Consider the following 23,995-nt stretch of genomic DNA (forward strand, 5'->3'; position numbering starts at 1 on the left):
TTAGCATATCGTAAATAATTTTAGTCAAAGGTAATACTTTACCCACAGAGACCAAGTACCATTTTAGCTTTTCTTCAATATCATTCAAATGCCTATCTCAGGGACAGAAAAACTTCAAAAGAAAGTCAGATATTGCTATGAAGTCAAACTAACTACCATCTATAAAAAGTTTTTTTTGGTACTCTAACAACATAAATTTTATGTTGAAAAATTATTATTATGTTTATAATGTTTAATGTATCATCATCAACTGCCATCCTTAAAACACAGTACTCCACTGGAAGTAATTTTAAAAAGTGAATATACAGTTCTAGACCAGCTACCACAGAGTGGCCGTTTGCTTGAAGGAATAACATTTACGCAATTTGTTCTAATTGATGATCTTTTTTTTTTTAAATTATCTGACTAACATTGCTTCTGGCCTAAGTAGCAAAACCTAAAATACTGGTAATTTTTACTTTAGTATTTAAACAAATGGAATTGATTAATGTATTTGAGAAGACAAAGTTGTACTGAACTGAGTCATCTGCAACTGAGCCTTTACATTTATAAAATCAAATATGATTATGAATATCAATTTCATAATCAAATCTTCCACTTCTTTCCACAGACAGCGGACAACTTGCTCACTTCTAGGTAAAAACTGACCACAAGCTATTCTGTGGTTTTCACATGGAACAGTGCAAAAGTACAGCTGATGTTAGCCAGCTGCTCAAATTTCCTTGGCTTTAGACATTTCTTTAAATTCTACAAATGGTGGTGGAACTGCAAAACAAAACCCCTCAGCTGCAGTGCTCGGTGCCATCCCCTTGCACAAGAAAATCCCTATAAGGTCTAGATGACACACGAATACTTGGGAAAAACATGCCAAGAGAAGAAACACAGCAAACAGCAACTACCAAGACTCCAAACTCAAGAGTGGATTAATGAGGCAATAAGGAAAGAAAGAACATGAGAGTGATGGACAGGGAGCTAAAAGATGTCTAAAAATAGTAGGATTGGCAAGGCACACCTGGGCTCAGAACATGCAAAGAAGGAGCAATGCTAGGGATAAAACAGACAGATACTGATAAGTTCTTCCAAGTAAATTTGTTTTTTTAAAGCTGAGGAAGAATCTTGCATGGCAATCAACAGAAGACCAAGATTGGATATTCCAAATTGCACTGGACAAACTACACTGAAGAGACATGTTCTTCTCTTGCAATCTTCTTCAAACAACTATCTTACTTTGTGAAAGCAGTTATAAGGATTGTTATAAGGAACACATTTGACTGTCTTAAGGAAAACAGAGTCCAGCAGCATCATCAAAAGCAATTGTAGCTACACTCAAGCAAGAAAACAGGAACTGCCTTCACTGCTCTGTCAAGAACAGTTTCAAGTGTTAAATTCAGTTTGTAACATCCAGGTTTTGACTAAAGTTTAGGAAAAAGTGTAGGTCTTAACTACTGTATTTTCCATAGCATTTCTTTAGGTGAGTGATTTATTTCTCCATTTTCTGGACTTGCTCAAATTCAGCTAAAATGAGATTTCTACTTTTCACTGAATTATGAAGAAACAGCCAAGTAGTTTTTTGAGCTTTCTGCATCCATTTTGACAAGTTTCTGCCACACACACAAACATCTGAGCCCCACTCCACCTCCCATATTAGCAGCAGCATTCCTCAGAGAGGCTTTTCTCCCAACAGTTTAAAAAAAGATCTCTTTTCATTCTGAATTAAACAGGATGTAGAGATTGCCACCAGTGGAGGAGCAGGAATCACAAACAGCTATAACCCAACTATTCTAAGGAAATGTAAGCAAGTAATTACAAATAAAACTGCTTACATCCATGCAACTTGTTTGGCAACAGCAGCATAGCATAAGGAAAGCTGCTACAATTCATAACAGCATCTTGTAATAAAACAGCTTTATGCATCCCTCTCAAACTGTTTAGTGCTCAAATCTCATCAGATGGCTGAGTAAGCATTACACTTCGGGACAGTAAATCTCTGTTTCCAATATGGTCTACATTCACAGACATGTACTTCTGCATTCACTGTAGTCACTTCCAGCTAAGCACTCATATTAAAAAAAAAAAAAAAAGGCAATATATAAAGATATCTGCATGCTATTTTGTCTAATCAGCTATCTAGTCTCTGAAACCATTTTGGAACCTTAAAGGATCAGCACTTCAACAGGAACTGACTGCTACCAGCAAAAGATAATTTGAAGTTGGATTTACAAACATGAAATAGTGTCAAAGAACCACCTTTATACAAATCACTGTGTCTACAACTTGTCTTTACCTACGTCACTGGGGCATACAGGGCATTGCCATGGCATACTTCACTTCCATTACAGACAAACTGAAATGTAGGAAAGGGTTGAGAAACCACCACCAAGTCAAAATTCACAACAGAAGATGACATTATACAGGCAGATGCTTGAAGAACTCTACTTAGATTGACAGACAGTTCACAGAACAGACAACTGACTGAACTGCAGCATCTAATTAAATCTGTACAGAAAAACCCTGGGTACTATGGGTGTTCCAATAACACAGAAAAGAGCATCACCAGACCTAGTGGCTAAAACTGAAGCCAGTTTCCAAAGCCCAGAGAGAAGCTGTCATCTGCTTTTTACGTGGAGGCTGAGCTCCCACAGGCATTGCCCATCAGTGGAAATCATGGATTTTCGGTCTGCTGATGTTTCCACAACTTGAGAATGTGCTTAATTCAAGGAAAGTTTACTGGGATCAATGTAGAAAGAGTCTCATGAAAGTTAATGAGGAACCCAATAGCAGGCCAAGGAAGGTAACTGCACATCCTCTGACCTGGAACTCTGAATCCAGAGACAAATAATATAAAACAAGTGCCAGAACAAATGCTGGGCCCTTCTTACCCAATTATACCTCCTTATCTTTTTGTTTTGCTATTGATTTATAGCCTTTAAATGAATTGGTCATCAGCACTTGGACTGAACTCCAAAACCCCCACAGTTCTCTAAGGAAGATGATGAGCTTTGGGTGGTGTTTTTATTTGTTTGAAACTTTGCTTATGTTTTTCTTACTATGTGAAATGTGTGCATTTGGATCCAGCCACAATATTTTAAAAGCTTCTAAAAATCACCTAATACATTGGAGGTATTAGGAGAACAAACAGGGAGGCCAGAGGAAATATAAACAGAGCAATCATCACCATGGATCAACCAGCTGTCCACTGAGTCTAGAATTTAGTCCCCAGTAGTAAGACATTTCAAAAGAACACGGGAGGAAAAAATAAAGCAGCAAAGACAATTACAGAGTAAACAAAAACTCACCTAAACCCTGGTCCCAATGCACTTGAACTGAAAACTGACTCGTGCATTAGAGCAGTGAATACTCTCTGGTGCTTAACCCATCTTCCACACACTCCACTGAAATACAAATATCTAATCCTTTCCTTTTTTTTTTTTTTTCTGAAGATGCAGACCTTAAAAACATGTGGTGTTGGAGAGTTCAACAAAGTATAATCCAAAATAAATGCTCTTGTATGTTAAATATTTGCTGAACTCTGTTTTATTTAAATAGTTCTTTCTTCCTGTATAATGAGAAAAGAGGAGGAGAAGGAAAATGGCCTAAATGCTCTTTATCAGAAAAAAGCTTTAGATAGATTCCCAAGTACACAGAAACAAAATGATATTCACTAAAGCAAGTTCAGGACTACAGGTAAAAACTTATTTTCTGGAACATGCCTCAGATGCAAGGACAGAGATGCCAAATTCAAATCCAGATCAAATGCAAAAGTTTTTTAAATCTGACATTTCAGTGTTAACAGGTGAGTTAGAAAAGAATCTATCTCCATCAGCTTGAGAACTCAGAAGTAATCAGCCTCCCTTGCAAACACTTCTTGCTGAAAACCAGAGCCTAAAAAATATCAGTTGAACTGTAGATCCTTTGGAAGACAAGAAGACATAGAAGGTTGAACAAATTTGCAAGATTTGCTCAATGTTAGCCATTTTCATTATTTGAATTAGTCAAAAATTATTTTCATTTAAAATATTTTTTAAAAATAAAACTGATTTCATCTCCATGAAGTACATTATTTCCCTTTACAGTAGATTTCAATATGAGAAAAAGCATCCACAGATGTGTGCAAACAAACTTCTTAGAAGAGTATTTGCTCACATGTGTATGAGAAAATGGAGAAGGGTTTATAAGATCAGAAATTATTATTTTCAGTATCCAAAGTCTTACAATTCTATTACATAGCAGAGTAAAAGGACGAGGAGGGAAAAAAGTACACAAAGGAAAGGTTTTCTTCAGCACTCAGTCAGACTCCAGCACTACAGGACGAGCAAACACACCTTTTGATGAAGGACAGGATCTTTTTGCTTGATAGAAATTTGAAACTATGAAGTACAGAAAGCATATCTCCTATTAATTTTGAAGTTCTTCTGAAAAGGTATTTGCATGAAAATGGTTACAAAGCCTATTTTAGGGTAGACTTGAGAATTTTAATTTTTTTCTTTTATTCAGTGTGTGTGTTTACTACATGTTGATAACATCTAGTTTTTAGAGGTTATCCTTTTATATCTGGCATACACAATGTGCAGGTAACTTTGCAAATGGTTAAAAAAAATAGAACCTAGTTTAACTTAATCATCAGCTAATGAGTAGTCCAGTAAAGAAGCAGAAAACATAGAAGCTCTTTTTGAAAGCTAAATAAAAGATCAAAAAAGTAAAAAAAAAAGAAGCATAAGTCTATATATACTTATATATTTGCATCAGAAGTCCCTGCACTCTGAGTGTCTAATTTAAACTGTAAACAAATGCTGATTTTTAATAATGATCAGTTGTGGGAAACTGCCAAGAATAAAAAGTTATTCCCTGAGAGAAACTGCGTGTTGTACAGAGAATTCTCATATTATGTCTGGCTGTTGTTTATTCTACAAATACACATTAATATTAGAACAGTGCTGCGTTTGCCAGCACTGGTGTCATGAATTATTACTGGAGTTCTCAGCAGCATCACAGCTGGTCCAGCAGGTGAGAGGAGACGAAGATGAGCTTTTATTCAGTGAGTCAGGTCAGACACTCTCACCCTCAGTGGTCAGGTCTGAGCACCCAGCCACACACAGCAAAGATACTCACAATGGATGAAGATGTAAAATGGTGACATGCCAAGAAAATAAGAGGGAAGGGGAACATACGGGAAGTGAAAAGGAAGAGATTATCACAACTGATTTAAACTATCATTTGCAAATCAGAGGGCCTCCTGCTCGGAAGGAAAAATGAAATCAAAACAAAACAAGCACACAAACAAAATTAAGCCTCCAAACATTACAAACCCAAACCAAAAACAAACAAAAAACCCAACCCCCCCCCCAAAAAAAATCAAAACAAACAAACAAAAAAACCCAACAAAAGCCCAAATCCACAAAATACCAAGAGAAAACAATCTGTGCATGTTTAAAAAAAAAAATACCCCAAAGACCAAAAGTCAATCCCATGATGTCTCCCTGAAAATCCACTTCTAAATATATTTTCTTCTGGTTTTTATTGTGACTGAGATCTAACATACACAAAGTTTTGGTTTAATTCCTGTTTATCAGATCATCTTGTTATTACAACTCGAAATGGCACTTGACTGATATTAGAGTATAAATCAGAGGAGGAATGTTAGGTTTGCATTTGACTTTCTTAGCTTTTCCTTTCTTGAAAGCATACTGACAGAAGGCTGCTCTAAAGGTTTGTACTTTTATTTATTTGCTAGTCTAGTAATGCTGCTACATTGCTCCATTATTAACAACTTCAACACAGATGAAAGCACAGATGAAAAGTGCTTTCATGTTTTTAAATCACTTAATAAGAACCTTATCATCTTTTATGATTTGGGGAGGGAGAGGGTAAGGGAGGGAGGTTTTATTCAGCATCTTTCCTTTATTAAATAAGCTCCACGAATTATATTTTTTTATTTCTCAATATGACCATGCTTTCTAGACAGGGAAAATTGAAGGCAACTGTCTCACACTAATCAATATTTTACCCTGGGATCGTGTTTCTCTCAGGTCATCATTAATACCAAAGTAAGGTTGATTCAGGAGAAGTGGAGGTTCCATATGTACTGGCTAGAAGAGGAAAGTTGCCTTGAGGCCTTTTCCCACACAAGCCGCTTTACATCTGATTCCATGTTAAAGAATCTGCCCTCTTGCCTCTACCTTGAATTTCCTCTGATTGTGTAAGCATACAGATATAATGAAGAATCAACAGACTGCAGAATGCCACTCCTTCCTTTGCATGACAAAGTGAAAGTTAAAATGTGCTCCCACTCTAGGCAGAATATGAGAAAAAAGTTTTATTTAATTTCTTTAATCCAAATCTATGTTTCAAAACATTTCATTTCCAAAAGGTCACAGGTCCTGGAGAGAAGTATTAAAACTGTAATTGCCAAAACTCAGCTGGATTTGGAAGGGATACATTAATTTTAACAGAGGAGTTGAGGATGACTCAGGTTTGATGACAAGATGATCAAAGATCTCATCTTGGTGTTATTGGGAATATGAGCAGGGAGAGAAAGTCTGGTCAGCCCAAGCACTGTCAGAGCAGCTGCGGCCTCTAAGCAGCAGCTCATCAGTCACTGGGAACACTTAAAACCTTTTCCTAAGTCTGAACAACCTTCTTCCCTCCCAGGAAAATACTGAAGCAACCCAGCAAGAACTGTATCAGATTTCTGAGCTCTGAATATAGGTTTTGTTATTAGCATTTCACTGACAAACATGATAAACAAAAGCAGAATGAATTGAACTTTGTCTTAACAGATTTTCCAATCCAGTAATGTACAACAGGCAGCAGCTCAAAAACAGCTGTGAGCAGTTCCAGGGCCACGGTCAAACCAAATATTTTGCAGTAAGTCAAAAGTTTGCAGCTTTTCTAATAGAAGAGACAAAATACTGAGGAAAATACCTGCAATTCCTTTAAAAAATGTCAAGCTTTTTTCTACTAGAAGAAAAAAAAATGTCTGAAGACTATTTATTTTAAGGATGTTTATTTCGTACAGAATTTAATCCCATCATAACACCCACTCAAAGTTAGGATGAATTTAAATGTATAAATGCCTAGATGCCTGCAGCTGGAAACTGCATGCACAAGATGTAATGAACAGAACTTTCTACTATATGGACCACATTTTTATCTACCTAATGTTAATATAGAAAGTGAGAACAGCTACCAAATCTTAATCTAGATCTGCCTGTCACACTATCTCAAATTTCATGTCAGTAAAACCATTCAATTAGAAAGATATCCGGCTTTCAGATGCAAAGAATCATCATAGAGACTTATTTTCTAAAAAAATTGCTTTCTAAACTTAACAAAAGCAGGAAAATAAGGAGTTGCTGCTCATTATCTAACAAAAAATGACTTTGACTCTCTAAAATAAACACTATTTATTTAGACACAACAACACAGACTAGTAGGGGCAAAAATAACAATAAGAAAAAAAAATCTGAGTGTTTCAATTCAGTTACCAACAATTTGCATTCCACTTTGTAAAGAGGGCAGACAAGAAGACATTAGGAGCAGAGGGAGGATGAACAGTTTTCAAATCAGTAATCAAGAGGAAAAGACCATTATGGAATGCTGAATAATGACCTGCAAACTAAAATGAGGCACTTGAGCTGAAGCATCAATCATCCCGATAGGGAAAAGTAATATTTAGATGACTCCTGTACAGTAAAGTAGAACAAACTGCAGTGAAAATGGCCCCAGCAGCTCTGACATTCGAGGTGAACTTTGATGCTTCATCCTAAACACCTCTGGGCAAACACCCTCCAAGAACAGAGACTACCCCAGAAAACAGAACTGGGTGTTGGACAGAGAAGCACAGAGCAAACACTCCCATATGTCTGCAGACACATGTGAGAGAAACAAGGGACTAGACAAGAGCTTAATTATCGACACTAATTATTAGTTTGATTTAAAGGTGAAGACAGACATTGTGGCTGCTGTCAGAATGTTTTAAACAAGATGTGTGACATGATATCAGCTGTAAGAAATGACCTTCCACTGAAGGATTTCCACAAGTGTGATAACTTCCCAGTCCCTGAGCCACCACATTAGGAATGTGTAGCAGAGAACTATGACATGCTGTTAACAAGCACATCTACAAACCAGAAGAGTTTCTGCATTTAAATTATGGTACATTGAAATTATGTACCACATGATTTGCATTCCATTGAGAAGGGCACAAAACCCATAAATTTATCCATCAAACCTGCCTGTATCTTAGCTGGTATGAACCATATCTGATTCTTCAACTAACACTGAGTCAAGGCTTTTAATTCAAATCTAATTGTTGATTGAATGCAAATTTAACCCCTGGCTGTTTGGACAAGTAAACCAGATAACTAAACACAGTTCCTATGAAGCAGTGTTCACTAATGGTTTCAGCACAGAGGCTTACAAGTTCTTGAGACAAGCAAATACACAAATGAGAATAAAACTACATGTGTACAGCGCACATTTACAGGTTTTTCAAGGAAAACCATTTAAATTTTTAATTCATTAATCCATTGGACATAGCAGGCACCATTTTATAAAATAAGAGATTAATTCTCCTAACTTACAAGTTCACACAGGCAGGTTATTTCGAATATCAGTTGTAGGCTGCAATGCTGAATTACAGCCAATTACAAAAGGAATTAGATGGGTTTTCTCCTTTCAGTTTTTATGAAGTCAAGGGTGAGCAATATGGGTGAGCAGTGACAAAATGAAGCCAGAGGAACCAGCACTCCCATTCCCACAGTTCAGTTACACAGCATTCAAAAACAGGAAAGGAAATCCAAGGCACCTGATGAATAATGAATGTATGTTGGCCATATGGGTTTTTACCATAACTGTGTTTTAGTTGTATTATCAGTACAGATTCTGTGTTAAAGAAAGACACGTTTAGGTGAAAATGCCATTATCATTTCCAAAATTAACCTAGGAAACAGGATACCAAGTTAGCACATTGGCTAACCCCCAGATCTGTGCAAAAGACATCCTCTGGTTAAGGGACAGGGCATTTGTGTCTATCAAATGTTTTGATCAGGGAATCTTGGTTTGCCTCATTTACAAATTGTGGATTTCAAAAGTACCAGAACTCTGAGAAATTTAGCACAAAGCAGTGCTCTTTAGCACTCTTCGAATTTAGCACAAAGCAGTGGGAATAATGGTAAGATAATATCCATTCTCCTAGAGCTCTTCCATTAAAACCTCTTTAACAAGGAGCAGACTGCCCACCAAGGATTACTGTATAAGAAGCCAGCTCTGACTTTAAACATACCTTGCCTTGGAAACTCGTCCGACTCCCTGTGCACCAGGTCAGACACTCTGTTCCCGTAGTGCATCCTGGTGTCGTGGTCATAGGCCTTCAGGGTCTCACTGGAGCTGTAGGATTTCTGTGTGGGCACCCTGCAGTCCTCACTGTCCAGCGAGGAGCTCGTGTAGCGGCACTGCTTCCCGCAGCGGCCCCTGGTCAGCGAGCGGTGCCTCCTGTCCTTGATGTCCATGGTTCCCAGCCAGGCACGGGGCTTCCAGGAGAGCCACTCTTCTGCTTGGGGTCACTCACTGTCACCTAACAACATGAAAGGATGACAAAAAGAGTAAGTGATGCTGCCACTGGGTTTTGTTTTATTCTGCTTTCTCTGACTTGTCCTTGAAGAACAATGCGGCGCAGATCGGGAAGAAAAGGGAGGCCCCACATGATGCATCCTCTAGAAATTGAAATAATTGACCTGAATGGGTAGGGAGAAAAAAAAATAAATGCTGTAGAATAATTGCATTCTATCTAAATTATCACATCATCCAAGGGTTGAAAAAAATAATGATAAAACAAAAACACTGTCATCTTTTGATTTTTGAATGAACTCTGGTAACAACGCAGAACTGACAGAACAATATTTGTTTCTGTTGTGCAACAGAAGGAAAGTAGACTCAAACCAGCTTTAATTATTTCCCATTCTTCCTGCAGGATGGCTTGCAATTAAGACTAAAGCATGCAGGAGAGTTCCAAAGGGGAGATTATTCCTATTCAGCATTAATGCATTACAGAGCTGTACATTGTCTTTTAACAATGTGTTCACAAGCAGCAGCAACTGATTTTATTGCCCCTGGCTAACAGAAATCCAAGGCCCTGCTCTGAAGGTGGACAAGGTCTCTCCAGAGGTCTGTCCCAACCCTGACATCCCTGCATGGCTGTGTCTGAGCACACTTTGGGGTTTGGCTGCTCTTGTGCACCCCAGAACGCGACTGAATGAGCTTCTTCACCACCCCTCAAGATGACCAGTTTATCCAACCCAGCACTTGGAGCTCTTGAAAACTGTCTAAATCTCTCCTTGTTCAATGGACCATAGAGTTTCTTACAGTGTGCTTAATTAGGGCACCCTTACTGTGGCATATAGACTTTAATATATGCATCGTTAGCATACAAAAACTGCAAAATGAAAGCTACTGTAGAAAGAAAGAAATACAGTAAAAGCACAAACACCCTACCCACTGGGGTACTAATTATTTCCAGTTGTATTAGTATGTATGTCTTTCTCTCATGGCATGCTATGCTCAAGTCTGTGCTAGTCCTGAGAAATATCATGACAAAAATTTTTTTTGCTGGAAATTAAATCTTCCCACATTAAAAAAAATACTCACATTTGCTAATAAGCAAAAATTGGAACAGAACATCTTGCTTTTCTCTACATGGCTAAGGAGGTGAACGAACAAGAATTTAGCTGGGACAGCTGAAGAGCTTTTCTTTGCCCCTGTCCCCCCTTAGTGCAGGCTCCCCCTGCCAAGCCCAGCCAGCAGAACATGCCCAGGCCAGAAGCTTTGCCTGAACCACCAAAGCATTTCAGCAGTGATTCCTTGTGCCACCAAAGGAACAAACTGCAGCAGAAGATGATAAAACACTAAGAAGGCAGCCAAGCCTTTCATTGTGGTAGTTGTTTGCACCTGCAGGGGAAGAGGTCACAGAACTGGCACAAGTATTGGCTAAATCATTGCTTTTTAAAACAGATTATGGCCCTAAGAGAGAATAAATGTACTTGGCCAGAGGAGCTGGTGACCTAGAGAAAAGGTTTCTTGCCTTCATTTAGATTTGACATTTAGCCTTGTTGTGGTTTTTGGTTTTTTAGGTTTTTTTTTTCTTTCTGCGTTTTAAAGAAGAAAGTTAGGTAACCACGAGAAACAGCTGCTTTAAGCCACCCACAGGTATTCTGCAATCTGTGAGGAATAAGAAGTGTAAACATGCTCACTTTTTTCCTTCTTTTTCATTTATTTTTAACATTTCAGAAGGGAAAAAAAAGTCACAAAACAACACATACAGAAAAGCCAAAACAAAAGCAGAGACATTTGGCACTTGAAACTGTCAAGGTTTGTTTTATAACTTCAGATTAAAGAGAAAGAAAGATTCAATCCACGTTCCTGTTTCTCAGCTCTCTGAACATAACATGGCTAAGCTGACTCCTCCATATCTGAATTTTTTAGTTCAGTTCTTTGGTCCTGTGATATTGATTAAACTGGAAAGCACATTAACTGTAAAGCACATTAACACTGGAGGCACAAACAGTTTCTTGAAGTTTCAGGAGATATATGATCATTTAGATTAACAATGCCTGGCTCTTTGATCCCATATTAATATTCTCTCATCAAATTCAGATATCAATATATCACAATTATAAACACAGAAACAGACATAGACACTACAGCATTGAGCAAAACCTGCTAATTACACTCTGGGAGTCCTCATGCTGCTATTCAACACAAAAGCCTGTCATTCCATATGAATTCTATATTGTCTGTCAGTTCAGACAAACAAACAGCTTTTTGTTTTTATGACTGCTAAACTTAAAGCTGTCTGGCCTGATTTCTATTGTTCCTGAAAGAACATTTAATTCCTTGTTACTGTGGTTAAAAGAAGGATTTACTGTGACTGAGATAAAACTTCTGAGTATTTCCAGGACATTAGCCTATTAAAGCATCTTCTTAGGCAGACAAGAGTTTTTGAAATTGTTCCCTCAATAACCATTCTTTTGTAGAGTTTTGTGCAATTCCCCTACAGATACAAAAATAAAAGGAAATGGTAAGGCAGTGTTCCACTGCTGACCGTGCCTGGAAATATTCCTCAGCCATCTGCACATGCAGAACATGAAGCACAATGTCTGAGCAACAGGAACTCTGGCTAACATAAGAAAATAAATGTAGAAATGTCCCAAAATCTTCACTTTGATCTTTCACACAAGGAAAATCTTGTTATAAGACTCAGACATCAGAATAGTTTGGTGAATAACTTGATTTTTATGATACCAGACTATTAAAAATTTCTTGAACTTTACTAATTTTAGTAGGTCCTTCAAATGCTATCAATAAAATTATAACATTTTTACTGGAATTTTTGTTCAATGTAATTCTCATATTTATTAGAGTAGTTTTAGTTTTAGTTTTCCTTATTTTTCCATTACATGAGGACAAATGCCAAGCATCTGAGACTAAATACATCTACCTGAACACAACAAAATATTCTCAGAGATACTTCTCTCCTCCTCACCTGTGCTTTGGGGATTTCTTTGAACTTAAAGCAGCCAGGCAAAAACCAGCTCCAGAGCATCATGCTCAAACCATTCTCAAAATTTAGACATCACCACACATGCCTTAAAACACAGTGAATTAAGGTGTGAAACACTCCTAGAAAATCTGTTTCGCATTTTTTTTTCATGCTTATGTTAAGTAGATGAAATACTGATGAGATTCAGTGCTGAACACCTTTCCTGTTAGACAGTGAAATCTTTATGGTTTGTATTCCTGGAAAGGTGAGGTGTGATAGTTTTGCTGAGAGAATAATGGTGAGATGCAATTCGAGTTCAGAGCTCCTGATACTCTTTGACTTGCCTGTCTCAAGGGCACTCTGTGAATGGTTTATTTTGAGTAATTGACCTAAATCATAACTGATTTAATAATTTCTTTTGTTTCAAAGGATTTAACTAATACAGCTCATTCTGACCCACTTACACTTCAGAGCAGCACAACCACTAACAAGTGACTTCAACTGCTTTTCTCATCTAGTTTTGGTTTAATCATTTCAGAAACACAGGAGCTCTGTCTAACTTTCTGAGAAAGGTGTTTATTCAGAAAATATTAATTATTTGTAATGGCCTGCTAAAGGGCTGGTCAAGTTTCACAGGAATACAGTCCCAGCAGATCTGGACCACAGCAATCAACCTAAAGCAATGAACAGCTCAGGCTGTATTTGCTGCTGATGTACACAGATCCCAGTGCCCCCAGTTACACATGTGTGATACACTTCTGACTCACTATTCACCCAGCAGAGGATTTATTCTGGTTCTGTAAACCAACTGTGCACCTGAACATAACTTTGGCAGTGGGAATGAGAGCCAAAATATAACTATGGGCAGTGCAAAAGGGCATTGGAACACTGCAGATCCTGCAGGGACAACACAGACAAGGGGGAAAAAAGAACAGAGAGGACAAAAGAAGAAAAAGCTGAGGAGAAGAGAAATGAAAAATAGATTTTTGTTTAGGGGGTTTAAAAAAACCTGACCACTCCTTTTTGTGTTAGCACAGCCAAATCAATAGGAGCCATGGAGGGAGGGCTCAGAATGAATTTTCATGGCTTAGTGAAGCTTATGCTAAAACTCTGTAAATTTAAAGGTGATTCATACATTTCTCTAACTCAAGTCATGGGCTTGTTTGCTGCATTTTGTAATGATCCTGACATGATTACAGTGTGCAGGGCCATTAGAACTGCCACTCACACCACACAGAGCCCAGGGATCACTTGGAAGTTCATGGGAAACAAAGAACTTCACGTTTATACTGTGCCCCCACATCACCTGGCATAACTAAATCAAAACATTGCAATAGTGCAGACAGTGTTGGAAACAGTCTTTTTTCTTTTTTTTCCCCCTTTTTTTTAATTTAAAATAAGTAGCACACCATGTACCAATGTGTTCGTTAAAAAAAAAAAAAAAAAAAAAAAAAAAGGTCTTTTAAAAGCCTGGACTCCTTTTCAGGAGCAGCAATTGGAAATAAGCTTGTGATTCAGAGATTCAAATGCTGTTCGTTATTTTATGCAAAGACTATTCTTGAAATGAGAAAATGCAACTATTCAGCTTTTGTGCTGTACAAATTTTCAGGCAAAAAACCCTAAAATGGTTATTTAACTGTTGTATTTATTTCTGATTTTAATATCAGTGAAAAAGTACATCTCTACTTCTGGATCCACTCTGTCTATTAAAAAAAGAGGTAATGAATAAAATGAAATTTTCAACTAAACACTACTACTAAGAACACCACAATATGTGCACTTTGTAAGATGAAGTAATATTGATGTCAAGTATGCTGGTTTTGATCTGCACCAAAAACAGAAATATATTTGGACAGTCTGTTTGGTGTAGCCTAATTTTTCATTGATAAATTGTTCTTCTGAATTTTTTATTTCTTTTTTTTTTTTTCTGTCCAAATAGTGAATTTTCGTTCTAGTGGGGCACTCTATATTAAGTTGAAAATTAGCTATATTTATTATGACATGGTGAACAGCTATGTCAGAGCAGTTGTGATGAATGACTCAAGTTAAGTAATATAAAACACACAATGCTTATAGGCATTCTGTGTTCTGCTTTACTGCAGACAAAACCTGTTTTATTTTTTCCTTTTAATAAATAAAAAGCTCTAGGAAGTATTTTCAGGCTAAGGGCAGTCAAAATTTTATACACAATAACAAAATCAAGCACTGAGCTAAATATTTATCCCATATACATATTTTTATCTGTTTAAATATACATGTTTTTATTTCTATACTACCTTTGGAGATTTCTGTACTCCAGGAACTTCTTATAAATCCCAGAACTGCTTAAATCTATTGTGAAAGTAGCATTCTATTAAGAAAACAACATGCCATCCAGAACTGGTGAAAAGCCCAGGAGCTATGAGACAGTTCTCCAAGAGTGTCCCATCATCCACTGACTGCTAAAGATTAACCCCTTATTCTCCCCTGAATTTATTCCCATTTCCATTGGGCAGGGAAGGTTGGTGGATGTGAGCCCAGACTCATCCCTGTCCCAAAGGGACTCACAACCACAGCTGACACCAAGGCCAAACAGGGAGTTTCCTTCTCAGAGGTCGCTGAAAAAGCTGCCAGACAAATTCAGGTACAAAGTCATAAATGTCCTTAAATGTGGCTTCTCGTTTATGCACAAGCTGGGGAGCACCACGGATTTGGAAACCACACCAGTAAAATTTCATTATCAGCAAAGCACCTGCAGTGTCCCAGTCTGAGGCAGAGCAGGGCAGGCATGAACCACCCAAGTCTTTGTGTTCAGCTGCTACAAACCAAATGCTTTTCCTTCTCCGAGAGCATGAGAAATAGCAAACTTCACAAACAATATTCACATAGTGCCTCAGCAGCCCACAGAGAATATTTAGTTGATTTTTCTTGAAAATTATTTGAAATTCACTAAAATCTTATTGGGATAGTACACAATTCAGGAGCTGATCATCAAGAGACATCATCAACTGTCCTGTTGATTCCCATCCTACAGCAGCCATGAGGACACTGTGTCACTGTCACTCAGAGGTGAGAAAAGCTCATTTCTCAGTGAAAGGCTAATAATTTCCCCAAAGTGGTAGTAAGCAGAGCATTAGTAGTTATATAGGAGGCTGAAATCACATCTTTTCTTCCCAGATATACAGAGGCAAAACCATGCAAAGTTTTCAAGTCTTTCCTGTTGGAGAGTGGAAATTTCCTTCTTTTCTGGGTGAGGCCTTAACTATCCCCCATTCCAGAAAAAGAAAAAAAAGAGATTTTACCAAAGGATAACATATTTCCACTACTAACTCAAAGCTGTTTACAGATATTTATTAGGCTTTTGAGTAGCCACAAGAGCTAAATCTGTATTATTCTTATTCTACAGCAAAGGTTAAACATCATGAAGGCAAGATCCCACCTGAGGTCACAAAGTGAGTTTGCTGCACATTTAGAACCCCAGGTTCCAGTGCTCAGTTTCCTGCTCTCAGTATAATTGTTATCTACATTCTTCCATCACTCTATGCAGTTGGGTTTAAAATAAATAAACAAATAAATAAAATCAAGCCACAATAAAACAACACAAAAAGCCAAGGTCTCAATCCAATTTAATTATGTAAAATTAGTGTAGCTGAACAAGTTCACAAAATGATTTAAAGATCAAATACAAACTGGCTACTTCAAAAGACTAAGTTTGCTAGAAGTAATTGCCTAAAGAACACTGTTACTCTTTTACTGCCTAGGAAGAATAAACAATAATATTATCTACTGCTAAACTGCTATTAATGAAGAAAGGTAGAATAATTTATCATTGTGTGATTAAGACAATGCTGTTAAGCATGCTTTAATGATTCTGTATAACAGTTTCCTATCACTAGAGAACACTTTTGAAACAGGGAGTAATTGTCTAAATAATTTTTGATTAAGTCCTTGATCAAACTGATCCACATTTATAGAAGTGAGACAGATCTAAATGGCCATACAAGGAGTGACAACTTGTTTTATTTAATTGTCTACAGGTGGTGCATTTTTTTCATTCTAATCCTAGATAAAATGCTGTCTTTAATTAACTTCATGGGATTTTCAACCTTGCCAACAATAGAGCCAAGGCACCATACTAGTTGGAGCATAAGTTGTGCTCCAAACACTCCTCCTCTGTTTTGCTTTCACCAACACTTAGTCATTAGTTCATTTAATTATTCACCAGTATTTTCTGTCCTCTTGTCAGGCTCCTTTACCTTTTAAATTTTTTATTTATGCCCAGAGTTTCCATGGAGCACTTGAATGGTGTCCATATCCATGAGCCTTCCCTTCCCACCCACGCTAATACATCGGCTGTCTCTGGGAGCTCCTGGGCATGGCGCTTCCCTAGCAGACTCAGGGATTTTGATTTCAAATATTTGACTGTGCTATCAAGTTGGAGAAATGTAATATCAAGAGACTTTTCCTTTCTTGCACCCAAGCAGGTCTAATGCCAAGAATTTTAAGACAGTTCCTTTGAAATTATTTTTCACTTCCTTATGCTGAAACACTCCACAATTCTACATCCATTGGGCACCTCCACTCCTGCTGGCAGCAGCAAAACCTGTGCCACTGGGTACAAGATCAGCCAAGAGAGAAACACCAGGAATGTGCCTTTCACTTCTTGTTTACAGATGAATTCACCGTGTGGGGGAACTCTGCCAGAATCTGAGATCAGCAAAGCTCCTGTGCACACCTCATCCCACTGTGAGATGATCATGTTGCTGAAGAAGTTTCTCAGCTATTTTCAAACCTCTACAAGACTATTCTTAAAACTCTTCAAATGTAGAAATCATGCAAGCACTTACAGGTTTAGGTACTTTTTTTTTTATCATTTCAGTCAAGAACACCACCTGCTTTTCTCTTTACACTTACATCATTTTCTCTCATTCTGTCTAAGAAACAGTCCCTTTCTTTCTTTAAAGCTTCCACAGAACCTCTCTTGCCTCAGTTTGATACCAACAATTTTCATTTGCTTATTAACAGGAGGCTTTAATACACTTCTCCCTGCTAGCGGGATCAATCTATAATATTTTATTGTACAAAGCTTTACTAGAGACCACCGTTGAGGCTGTATAAACTTATAGGGTAAGAAAAATCAACAGTATTTTAAAATGCCTAATAGTATTTAGTAGAATTTCACTAAAGCTATTCCAAATTACACATGTGAATAGCTCACTCAGCTAAGCTCAGACACTCTATCAGAGAAAAACAAAGGCAAAGAAAAAAGGGAAAAAAAAAAGAAGAAAAAAGTGAGTGTTTCTATTTGTGTAAACTGGTAGCCTTATTCCTTGTGAATTCTCCACCTTTGTAAACACACAGATTTTATCAGAAATAACAGCTTCCTGAAGGGATTCTTTGTTTAAAAGGTTCAAGGTAAGCAAAGAAAAAGTTAAAAGAAAAAAGAAATAGGAATGGAAAACAACAGAACATCATGATAAGGCACACAAAATGGATGGCATTATATCTCAACAGCCTCCACACAAGTATTTGCTGAAACATTTTAAATTCTAGATCGCCTCAGCCAGCGATGAAACTTTGCATAATGAAGTGAGAAAGCTACACTGGAAGATTCTCAGCTAACAAGTGTTGTTCACCTTTCAATAAGGGAAAATTAATTGCTTTATAGAAATTAATTAAACCTTGCAGTGAAGGATACAATGAACACAACCATTATAAAAAATGACCAGCTGTAACTCAACATATCTGAAGTGAATTTCCAGAGTCCACACATGAGGGAGTCATCAGGGATGGAACTGAAATGTTTTCTACCCTGAAAAACTGGTCCATCCAAATCTACAGTGCAAGGTTTACTCCTGTATTACCATAGCAGAAGAGGACACAGAGCGTTATCTTGATTAATGGATTTTTTTTAATAACCTCAGTCAAGAAAAACACATTTCTAGAAAACCAACTAATCCAAGATCACAAAAAGCAGCAAATACCCCATAATATTGTACAGGCACTGTGCAGACATCACTACATCCTCTGCTCCATCTCAAATCATGAAGAAAAATGCCCCAATCCCTCCGGAGGAAAATCTCTCTGGAGAAAAGGCCACACGCCTCAGCAGACATTATCTTCTGTTATCTACCTAATCATTCAGGACAGAATGTACTCTAATACTCTAATATTCCCTCTCATACTGCAGCTTCCTCCTGCAGATTTCTCACACAGGACCATAGTCCTGCTCCCTGGCTCCTGGCTGTGGGTGTCTCTAAGGAAAGCCTGGCATTCACTGGTGGATGAGGGCTTTCCTCCGTGTCACTGTGCCAGCAGTCGCTGCTCAGGGGCTGAGCTGGCACAGAGAAACCCATCCTGCCTCCTGAGCCCTGGATGAGATCCTCATCCAACACCCTGCAGGATGTGCCTGAAGGTAGCCGAGGACAGCGAGGGTTGGGGACAAGGGAGGGTTGGGGACAGGGAGGGTTGGGACAGGGAGGGTTGGGGACAGCGAGGGTTGGGGACAGGGAGGGTTGGGGACAGCGAGGGTTGGGGACAGCGAGGGTTGGGACAGCGAGGGTTGGGACAGGGAGGGCTGAAGCTGCACCAGCCCAGAACAGGGGAGCTCACGTAGGGACATCTCAGATGAGCCACCACATGAGAAATGCAAACAACCATCTCCTATTCACCATCTGTGCCAGAGTTGCACCCAGCAAGAAAAGTCAGGAAGGAGAAACAAGTTAAGAAATGCTCTTAAAAGTGCATGGAATCTTTGCAAAATCCATTTGGTCCTTTCTCTCTGTTGCCCTTTCACAGATTGAACAATAACCAAGCTGCAGTGTCTAATTTCTTCACGAGCCTAAGCTCCCTGCATTGAAGCCAGCCCCCACAATTTTGCCATCTGCTGCCTGGATTGCCGCACATCCAGCACAGGGATCCCAACATTCTCTGATGGCCGAGGCTGAACTTCCCAGGCAAAGCCATCAGCACTCTGTGACAAGGACAGAGACCAAACCTAAGGGAACCTGGCAAGAAGCATTTAAAGCAAATTTAAAGCAAATTCAGTTTCACCTACCACATCCAGTTGTATCATTGACTCTTGCAAAATAAAATTTATCACTTCAATGAAGACATTTTTAAACTAAGTATTTCTTGTATCTGTACACCTATACAGACATCCTGATCTCTATCCGCAGTATATGAAATTGATAGTGGTTTAAAATTGCCTATACTCCAAAGATATTGGACAGATTAAACAAGTTTATAGCTTTATTTTTCAAAACAGAAAATTAACGAGAGGTCCAAAGCTTAGTCAGTTCTTTTTGTAAGGGTGAGATGTTCAGTACAGAGAACAAAATTAATAACTCAGTTTAACAAAATTTACCTTGTGAAACCAGAATTCTCTATGGTCATAACCAACTTGTTGTAAGTTAAACACAAGCCTTAAAATGCTCTCTTTGTTCCAATTCTGTATTACCTACCAAGGTAAAAGATCTCTTAGTACCATTATTTTTAGCAGTTCTTTACAGATGGCAATAATACTGCACTGAGTTCTTCTCACACAAAACAAGAAAGATGCTCACGATTTGGAGCAAGTCCAGGGAAGGATGCCAGTGTCTCAAGGGCCTGGAACATGGGATCTATGTGGAGAGATGAAGGAACTGGACTTGTTTAATATCAGAAATGGCCAGCAATGACCTTGCTGTTCCTGTGAGCCATGGAGAAAAGAAAGATGGGGCTTTACTGGGGGCAACCAAAGGGCAGTGAGAAACCACCAGCGCAAAATGAGGTACAGGAAATTCTGAATGGAAATGGAGTAAGTAAAAATCACTCTGGGGGCAAACATGCACTGTAGAGGTTGCTGCAGGGGCTGGGGAATTCTGCTCATTTTCAAGACTCAACTACACAAAGCTCATAGCAACCCAATCTTAGTTCAACACTGACACTTGGATTAGGTGAGCTCCAGAGGTCCTTTCCAGCCTCAGTGATCTGGGACTATGACGTTCTTCATTTAGGAAAAGTTCCATAACCATTAAAAAGCAGGAAGAACCAAAAGAACTATTTATTTTGGAAAAACACAAGGCAAGCTTTGTAGAGCTAAGCATGCAGGCTTAAAAAGTCAGAGGTTTTTAACATTAAAAAATCATCTGAGCTTGCAGGTTTAAACCTGAATGCTGAGCTTGAAGAGCACAATAAGGCAGAGGCAGCATTGTGTCTGCACACACAGAGGAGCAGACACCACTGCAGTGGGGTCCTGCTGCAGTCACACTGATGACACCCCAGTGTGTGTGTGTGTGTGGTGTGCCAGGGAAAATGAATGGGCTTTGTTCCTTCTGCAGTTTCACAGCACACACCTGTGAGGGAATACAGTTCTGGAGTGAAGAAAACGCGCAGGAACTAAAAGCACAATTTAACAGAAGTAAGAAGCACAAGCTCTATCACAATTCCCAGGGCCCTACTGCAAGCTCATACATTTCCAAACATGTCATTTGACAGTGTTGACTTTGAAACAGTCCCTTAAAAATGTGAAAACAAACCCAAAAGAAAACAACTCTGCCATATGTTGTGATGACACTACCATAAATCGAAAGAAAACAACACATGAGAAGGAATTGTAACCTCTAACACTCACCTCTCCAGCAGCCAGAGCCGCATTCCTGTGTCATGTAAATCAATACAAGGCCTATTCTCTTTTCACTGAAGATTTTGTCTTTTGTTTGGAGCCCCAGGAAGCATAGCATTCATCTGGGCCTATCCTATAGCTATATGGCCAATGACCAACTTGAGATCTGAGTGTGATACACAGGCATATGGTACATTATTCTGTCTGGAAATCTAAAGACTTGTAAAACAGAATAAAAAAAGGGAAATCAAAACTTAAATTGTTATACTGGTTTACTAACAAAATCCTTCCATTTCTACTTCCATTGCTGAGTATGGCACAGACAGTAGGTGTGAACCCACAACTCCACAGAAGTTAGTGATGTTCTCTTTTCCTGTACAATCTTGTCTGCCAAACTTCAAAAGGCTCACTGATTTTAGCCAATAGGAGCTAAAATCAGCTGGCATTTTGTCTCAGCTGGGCTGGTGGGCGCAGTTAATGTTTCCTTCCTGCTGTATTTAAGTCAAAGCAGGGTTGTGGTGAGCATGAGCTACTAGGCCTGGGACTAGAGAGAGAGCAGCTGGCCAGCACAAACTGTGAAAGAAGGAATATTTTACAGATATCCATTATGTGAATTAGTGCTGGTAGTTGTTGAGATGTGCGGAGTCAATAAAATGTCCTAATTAACCACCTTCTTTGTAGCTTCCCCATTTGTGGCCCAAGTTCCCATCCCTGCTGGGCTATCCAGAATTCCACACTGTATTTCCAAGCTTATGAACTCACCCCCACACACATCTGGCTCTGGCAGCAGCCACAGCTGCACCTCAGTCCCCTGGACAAAGTGTGCTCTAAGTAACATCCCACTGCACCTTCCACCAGCGGTTTTACTAATGCTCCACCCTTTAGAGAGCTGCTTCTCTTCCCCAAGCCCAGCACTGCAATCCCCTATTGATACAGAAGTTACTGAGGCAGAGGAGAGCAAAGAGCAGCAGCCCTGCTGTTTAAAGCCTCCCCTGGTGCAATAGGTCATTCTCCCACACAGGCAGTGGGAAGAAGAGTCTCCTGTATCTCTGCCTCTCAGAGCAGGAAGGAAACTGGAAACAAATACTATAAATGCTTTATTATCCTGAACTGAAATCAATAAACTATGAACAGTTGTAATCTAATTTACTAGCAAACTGAACTGAAAAGATATCTGATAAAGCTTTTCATATACATTAAGAGCCATCAGATTGTAATTTTAGGTCAATATCAAGACACACAATGACCTAAAGTAAAATGATCTATATACCCATTACCAATTTACTCAGTTGCCCAAATTACCTCCGTGAATTCTAACTTGCATGAAAACTTTCATGAATTATTAAAATAAAAAATTAGAGGTATAGGAGAGAAAAGAAATCCCTTCCTTGCTGCCATTATCACTGATATGCACATGTTGCTCTACAGAAGCTGGTTGTGCACAAGCAGTGGTGGGGACTGTGACAGGCAGCTCCCAGGAGGGTGGGTCTGTGAGCTCAGACCACGGCAGGGGGAGGTGGTGGTCCCTCATACTTCCCAGAAAGAGTCTCTTATCCAAAAAAGAGCAGGACTGATAAGTGTATTTGGGTGTTGGGTCAGTGACATCTCTTCCAGCACTCCCATGGAGATTCAAGCAGGACAATGACCCTTGACAAGGCTCGTTCCTCTGCACTAACACAGAGTAACAGGTGATAGAAAAGCCATGCAGTGCAGAGCATTAGGCAGCAGCAGTGAACACCCCCTCCATCAGTAATTCCTGCACCTCCAGGAAAAAGCACTCCCTGAACCAGACAGCTTCCTACAGACAAGAGTTCTGTGCTTTGACAAGCAGCTGGAACTGCAAACAGAAAAAGAAAACAAGTATTTGTTCAATTAGAGTGGGAAAAAAAAGCAAAATTAAACAACCAACAACAAACTGAGCATGTGTTTAAACCATTAATATTGATTTCAATTCTAACAGCATTAAAGATATGTGATTCATTATTTTTAATTTCAGCTACCATAGGAGCAAAAGATTTCCATTTACATCACTGAGCTGTCCAGTTTCATTCCCATTTCCTGAGATGCAAGATAAGAAAAAAGAAATCCCCAGACTGAGCAAGTACACTAAGAGTTAAGTACTGGGAACAGAAATCAAACTTCAGCGATTTAACAAGATTGCCCAGATTCACAATTTTGATTGAAAAGTAAGTTTTAGTCAAAATCTGTTACACATACATAACTCACAAATTCTTTTCCTTGAACTTCTGCAATGTGTATTCTCTTCAATAAATAAACATGCTATTTATTTACTTGGCATTAAGGCCCTTTTATAATTCTCATAAAAATATTGTCAAAGAAACAAAGCAGTTTGCATGAACCCTTGTTCATGTAATATATATTTTTTGAATTATTTAGTTTTAGTTTACAACTTCTGGGCAACTTTCAGCTTCAATTTTGAATACATTTTTTAAGAAGCCTGATAGCATAATCCTGAACTAAAATAATAAAATGAAAAAAAGACTAAAGGGAAAAGAAATAAATTTCTTAAGAGCAGCTTATGCATTGGGGTTATCTCTGCAATTCTGAACTGATGGTAACATTTATATATTAGAAGATCTGCGAAGGAGAGATTCTTAACACACAGATCTCAATGCTTGGGGCAACTCCTCAAGAGAATGACCTGCAATAACCTCATCTGCAACTGAATTTATGGAACTGGAATAACCTTTAACTGAAAAGAGTGATTCCTAAACATAAAATAAACTGCTTGTATCTCATTTCCTAGAAATATATTCAGGGAAGTCTATACACTTCCATAATATCTTGATGGAATCCTCAGTTGTCCAGATGGGCTGGCTGAAATGTTGAAAGCAGCTTAGAAATTCTAGCCTGAA

General features: G+C 38.5%; 1 protein-coding gene across 4 annotated transcripts in view; it reads right to left on the reverse strand.

Moving 5' to 3' along the window:
* The window catches only part of TENM2 (teneurin transmembrane protein 2), a gene marked incomplete at its 5' end in the record, with an annotated part of 486,538 nt that extends 477,029 nt beyond the window's left edge, over positions 1–9,509 (reverse strand). For all 4 annotated transcript variants that reach the window (XM_083871601.1, XM_083871600.1, XM_083871599.1 and 1 more), the window contains one exon: positions 9,284–9,509. In XM_083871601.1, coding sequence (XP_083727727.1) covers positions 9,284–9,509 — 226 coding nt within the window. The remainder of the gene's footprint in view (positions 1–9,283) is intronic.
* Between the last annotated feature and the right edge of the window lie 14,486 nt (positions 9,510–23,995).

Source organism: Zosterops lateralis, assembly GCF_965231275.1.
Source record: "Zosterops lateralis genome assembly, chromosome: 14".
Taxonomy (NCBI): Eukaryota; Metazoa; Chordata; class Aves; order Passeriformes; family Zosteropidae; genus Zosterops; species Zosterops lateralis.